The sequence below is a fragment of the Dipodomys spectabilis genome, unplaced genomic scaffold, assembly GCF_019054845.1.
Source record: "Dipodomys spectabilis isolate Male_0828 unplaced genomic scaffold, ASM1905484v1 ptg000234l, whole genome shotgun sequence".
In the NCBI taxonomy this organism is placed as follows: domain Eukaryota; kingdom Metazoa; phylum Chordata; class Mammalia; order Rodentia; family Heteromyidae; genus Dipodomys; species Dipodomys spectabilis.
The window spans coordinates 17643405-17649815 of record NW_024870911.1 but is presented as its reverse complement, the minus strand read 5'-3'; the positions used below and the strand labels follow the sequence as shown (position 1 = coordinate 17649815).

At 46.0% G+C, this 6411-nt stretch overlaps 1 protein-coding gene across 1 annotated transcript; it reads left to right on the top strand.

The window, feature by feature from the left end:
• The first annotated feature begins 4781 nt into the window (after positions 1–4781).
• Il23a (interleukin 23 subunit alpha) lies at positions 4782–6332 on the top strand. The gene is made up of 4 exons (XM_042698785.1): positions 4782–5240; positions 5669–5770; positions 5911–6057; positions 6171–6332. The coding sequence occupies exons 1-4, from the start codon at positions 5076–5078 to the stop codon at positions 6330–6332; spliced, it is 576 nt and encodes a 191-aa protein (XP_042554719.1). The 5' UTR covers positions 4782–5075.
• Positions 6333–6411: the final 79 nt, after the last annotated feature.

Here is a 6411-nt window from a genome sequence, read left to right as displayed (position 1 = left end):
AGTCAGAGGTCTGGAATAAAATAAGAGAAAAGTGATTGACTCATACAGCATCTGAAACATTTATTTGTTGGCTGTCACTCTACCACCTGAGCCACTCATTCAGCCCCGAAAGAAAATTATCTCGGGGCTGGGAAGGTGGCTCAGTAGTAGAGCGCTTGCCTTGCATGCATGAGGCCCTGGGTTCGATTCCTCAGCACCACATAAGCAGAAAAAAAAGCCGGAAGTGGCACTGTGGCTCAAGTGGTAGAGCGCTAGCCTTGAGCTGAAGAGCTGAGGGACAGTGCCCACGCCCAGAGTTCAGGCCCCATGACCATACCAAAAAAAAAAAATTATCTTTCTCTCTCTCTCTCTCTCTTTTATTTTTTTTTGGTCCATTGTGAGGCTTGAATTCAGGACCTGGGCACTGTCCCTGAGCTCTTTTTGCTTAAGGCAAATACACTAGCACTTCAAGCCACAGTGCTACTTCCATTTTTTTTTTTTTAGCTTAGTTGGAGAAAAGAAGCTCCTGGACTTTCCTGTCTGGCCTGGCTTTGAGCAAGGATCCTCAAATGTCAGCCTCCTAAGTAGCTAGGATTACAGGTGTGAGCCACCAGAGGCTGGCAAGAAAAACATCTTAATTCAGGGGGTCTCAACTGATCTGATTTCACAGGTCCTGAGATTTAACTCAAAAAATGATAATAAGCTATGCAACAGGACTTGAAGGACTAAGCTAACTCCATTCTAAAAACAAGCCATCATCTGTAAAACTGACCTCAGGTTAAACTTAAGGGACAAAACAGTTATTGGAAAAACCAGTTCTTGGAAGGTTCTCAGAAAGCCCACAATCAAAACTGCAATTATCCCCATTATACCCCTAGCAACCCCAGTTAGATAAGGGTTGAGAAACACAACCTCAGGTACTGGAAAATGGATGGGATGGTCAGCTAGTAGAAGCAGCTTGCAGGGTCAGGGCGACCAGAAACTTGCCCGTGTAATGCTGACCAATTATGTAGAAGCCTGCAAACCTTAAACCCTCTCCTATTTGCTGGAAACCCTATAAGAATCCTACTGAACATGTGATCTGGGCTCACACCTCTGACCCGCTGCATCGGTGATGATTGTGAGTCCAGGCTCTCAAGCTTGCAAATAAATGACTCTTTTGCTGTTTGCATTGGTCGTGGTCTCTGGGGGTTGCTTGGGGGTCTCAAATTCGAATCTAACAGACTCAGGACTGAAATCCTAGCTACTTAGGAGGCTAAGATCTATGGATCAAGGTTTAAAGCCAGCCCAGTCAGACAGATCAGAGATACTCTTATCATCAACCAAACAGAAAAAAATAAATAGGTGTAGGAATACAGAACTGGAGGTATAACACAGTGGTACAGCACCATTCATGAAGAGAAAAAGCCTAACCAGCCCTGAGTTCAAGCCTCAGTACTGGCATAAAAATCTCTTTAAAAGCCGGGCGCTGGTGGCTCACGCCTGTAATCCTAGCTACTCAGGAGGCTGAGATCTGAGGATCGTGGTTCAAAGCCTACAAACCTACAATCCCAGCAAGCAGGAGACTGAGGCAAGAGGATAAATAGTTCAAGGACAGCCTAGGTTAGGTAGCCTGTTACAAACTAGTGAAGTCTACATAATAAGACTTGTTCTCAGCCCCTATACTCTCCCTCCTTTCCCCCCCCCATCTTCACCCCCCAAATACAGAATCCAAAGGTAGATTGTTTACATTGCAATTTTAAGTACTTTGTAGCTCTATGGGTGTTTTTTTTTTTCTTTTTTTTTGCAAATTACTTAATGTCCTCATGTGGGATAATCATTTTACCTTTGTCATTGGGTTGTTGTGAGAATGAATTGAGTTAAATCATATTAAGTGCTTAAACAAAGTACATAACCTAATGTGAGAGTTAGATATATATTAGCTACCATTATTATCAGGTATTATTAACCACCTGGGGAACCTCAACTAGATTTGGAGTCTGGATATCCAACTAGAAAGGCCTGCCCAGGAGTGTCCGGTGAATACAATTTGCATAACGGTTGAGTCCCAGCTGACTGACGTCAAGGGCTTCTTAGAGCTCCAGGTCAGAAGTAGCCTTGGAAGTAGTTCCTGCTACGCAACAGTCCCACAGTTGCCCCACCAACCCTCCTTCCAGCCCAATTGCTAAAACATCAGGAAGTGAAACAAAAGAGGTAAGAGCTCTGTGCCTCCAGCTCACCCCCATTCCTCTCATCCCATTCCCAGGCCTCTACTTCCTTCTCCTCCCTTTCACCTTTCATCTCCTTTTGTTTTCCTTTGGGGAGGTGGGGCAGACTGGGGTTTGAACTCTGGGGCCTGAAATTGCGAGGCTGGTGTTTTGCTACTTGAGCCACACCCCAGCTCATCTCCTGTCTTTTAGGACTCCCAGAATGGGCACTAAAAGTAGAAAGAATCTGTGTTCCTGTACCTCATGGCTGCAATCCTAGATACTCAAGAGCCTGATACTTGAGGTTAGAGGAAAAGTCGGTGATACTCTTATCTTCAATGAACCAGCAAAAAAGCCAGAAGTCCAGGTGTGGCTCAAGTGGTAGAATACCAGCCTTGAGCAAAAAAGCTAAATTACAGTACCAGTGCTCTGGGTTCAAGCTCCAGTACTGGCATAAGTATATAGACATACCCATGTAGGAAGAGATAGGAGAACTGCTATATAAATTAAGTTAAACTCCCCAATTTCCCTTTTCTATTTATGGCTATGTAAGGAAAGGTAAACATTTTCTCCAAACCTAATTTTTTTTTGAGATAATGGAGTTTTTTTTGTTGTTGTTGTTGTTTGTTTGTTTTTTTGTGGGTCGTGGGGCCTGAACTCTGGGCCTGGGCACTGTCTCTGAGCTCTTCAGCTCAAAGCTAGCACTCTACCACTAGAGCCAAGGCACCACTTCCGGCTTTTTCTGATTATGTGGTACTGAGGAATCCAACCCAGGGCCTCATGCATGCGAGGCAAGCACTCTACCACTGAGCCACCTTCCCAGCCCCAGGAGGTTTTATTTTCTTTTAACATTTGCTTTACAGTGGAACCATTATTGTTAGTGCTATAAATAAAATCAAGGTGGAACAGTAGAAAACTTAACTTTGTTTTAGCTGAGTTTAAAGGGATAAGAAGATTTACTTACTTCTAGCACAGGTTAAATTGGGAGAGTGTCCTCAGAGTAGTGAAACTTGTCATTATCATCATTGTCATTATATGAACTAATTCTTTTTATTTTTTCCCCTTTTTGTGGGGATACTGGACCATGAAATCAGGGTCAAGGAAGGCTCTTTACCACTTCAGCCAGACCTCTACTTCTGGCTTTTTTGTTGGCCAGGCTGGCTTTCGTGGCCAGGCTGGTTTTGAGCTATGATCCTTATATCTCAGCCTCCTGAGCAGCTGGGATTACTGGCATGAGCCACCAGAACCTGCAGTACCTGATTTGAGCTAATTCTTTCTCCTCTTATTTTTTTGGTCAGTCATGAGGCTTGAACTCAGAGCCTGGGCCCTATCCCTGAGCTTTTTGACCCAAAGCTAGCACTCTACCACCTTGAGGCACAGCACCACTTCCAGTTTTCTGGTGGTTAATTGGAGGTAAAAGTCTCATGGGCTTTTCTGCCAGGCTTTGAACTATGATCCTCAGATCTCAACCTCCTGAGTAGCTAGGATTATAGGTGTGAGCCACCAGTGCCCAGCCTGAGCTGGAATGCTGGAAATATATCCAAAGGGTAGCCATCGCAAAACCATAATATTTGAACCAGAAATTGGCCAGTTTTAAATAGTTCTAAAGGAAAGGAGGCCTCTATGGAGATCAAGTTTCTGAGAAGAAAAAAGTCAACTTCTTGGGGTGGCTTTGAGAGCCAGCCGTGTGCTCACTGATGGCCTCTTTCTGACATTCAAATTATTCTGGAACCCTCCACAGGGGTTGGGGCAGTCCCAGCTTCAGACCACCCAGCACTCCCACACCCAATCTCATGCTCTGAGCTGTTTCAATAGATATTGCATCAGGAGGTGATAAAAGCAACGTCAGTGGATTTTACCCATGGATGCAATAGGCTGAAGGACCAGCCAGGGTCATTGTCACTGTGTGCCTTCAACCGCGTGTAACTCCTGGACTTTCTAGCCATGGGGTAGGAACTGGTGCTAGAATATCTGAGTTGCACTTCCAGTCCTTGCTTACACTGATATCCTGAAAAAAAAAAAAATCATCATCAACTGAATGTCACAGAACCCATGAAACCCATGAAACCTCAGACCACTAAGTGGGTTGAAAAATAGTTCCCCCAAAGTGCTCTCTACAGCGGGACCTGAAGTGATGCAATAATGCCATACTTAGTACTTAAATGGCTTCCCAGGTCACAAAGTAGTTGTGTATGTTCATTCTCTCCTGGGACATCTCTGCAGGACCATCCAGTGAAAACAAGTTTCCAATGGAGAAAAGAAGCCCTTGTTCCTAGACAGCAAACATCACATAGGAGCCAACCTTCATTTCAAGCTGAGTTCATCATCCTGTGGGGAGACCAGTGACTGCTTCTCTGTTTTGGTTTTTCTTCAGGCAAGAGGAAATGAGGAAATGAGTTTGGGGTGGAGTAGGGGTAAAGCTTGGAGAAGCCAAAAGATCAGAGACATATTATTAAACAGGAGGAAGGAACTTGAGACCATATTCATTCAAGTGTTCTCATTAACTTCCCTGCCCTTTCTATAGCCATTTCAATTCCTGGAGAGCATTACACACGAGTGTCCCATCCTAGGTCCCTAGTCACAGCAATCTCATCATTCTTTCCCCTAGAACTGAGGCTATATACCTGGGCTGTCCACAGAGGGAGATGATGCTGGGAGGGGAATCCCACCTGCTGTGAGTCACCTGAGTGTAAAGGGCGGGCCTTGAGATGCAAGGTCCTTAAAAAGAGCTCTAGTCAGAGAGACAAAGGGAGAAAAACAACGGGAAGCGAGCTCAGAAACCCCGGACAACGGAGAGAATCACAGCAGAGACAGAACAGAGAGGGAGGCTCAGAGCAAGTGGAAGTGGGTAGAGATTCCACAAAGGTTGTTGCAGGTCACAGAACCAGCCAGATTTGAGAAGCAGGCAACATGATGCTTGAGAACCCAGCTGTGGTGGTGCTGTTGTTGCTGCCCTGGATTGCTCAAGGCCGGGCTGTGTCTGGGGGTGGCAACCCTGCCTGGGACCAGTGTCAGAAGCTTTCACAGAAGATCTGCACATTGGCCTGGAATGCACATTCACCAGTGGGACACATGGTAAGTGTTAGCATCTGGGAACCTCTCCAATCCCTCTAAGGCTGCAGGGTTGGGTGGAAGCTGTGGCTGAAGGCCTCAGGAGATGAGAAAAAGACAGAATTCCTGAGACAGGCAGACAGGCCTAAGAGTCCAGTAGGACTCAAAGGTTTTGTGGTGTGTGCGTGCGTGCCATTATTGGAGCTTGAACCTCAGGGCCTGGGCACTGTCCCTTAGCTTTTTCCACTCAAGGTTAGTGCTCTTATCACTTGAGCCACAGGTCCACTTCTTTTTGGCCATTAACTGGAGCTAAGAGTCTCACAGATGTTCCTGCAGGAACTATCTTCTAACTGTGATCCTCAGATCTCAGCTTCTTGAGTAGCTAGGTACTGACATCTAGCTTCAAAGGTACTTATCTTCCTTCATTCTTCCCATTCTCCTCTCTATACTAGGATCTTCTAAGAGAAGAGGAAGATGAAGAGACTACAGATGAAGTCCCCCATATCCAGTGTGAGGATGGCTGTGATCCACAAGGACTCAGGGACAACAGCCAGGTAAATGAGGCTGTGCCACAAGGCAGTGGAGGCTGAGAATTTGGCTGTACTTCTTGTGACCTAGGAGTTGTGGCTGAGAAGTGGATAGATCTTTGGATGGAGACTATCCATATTCTCTCATTGCTTTCTTCTCCCCCTAGTTCTGCTTGCAAAGGATCCACCAGGGTCTGGTTTTTTATGAGAAGCTTCTGGGCTCCGATATTTTCACAGGGGAACCTTTTCTACTGCCTGATGGTCCTGTAAGGCAGCTTCATGCCTCCCTTTTAGGCCTCAGTCAACTCCTGCCGGTATGAATCAGGGTACTACAAGATTGGGGGGTGGGAGGGGGAGAGTGTCAGAGGTAGAGGTTGGAGGGTAAGGATTTAAGAGTCCTTTCTCACCACGTCCTGTGTCTTTTTAGCCCGAGGGTCACCACTGGGAAATTCAGCCGATTCCTATCCCCAGTTCCAGCCAGCCATGGCAGCGCCCCCTTCTCCGCATCAAGATCCTTCGCAGCCTCCAGGCCTTTGTGGCAGTAGCTGCTCGTGTCTTTTCCCATGGAGCAGCAACTCTGAGCCCCTAAAGCAAATAGCTTGAAGGATGACACCCATACCTCCAAAGCTCAACTATAACAAGATGAAGCTATTAGCTCTGACACATAG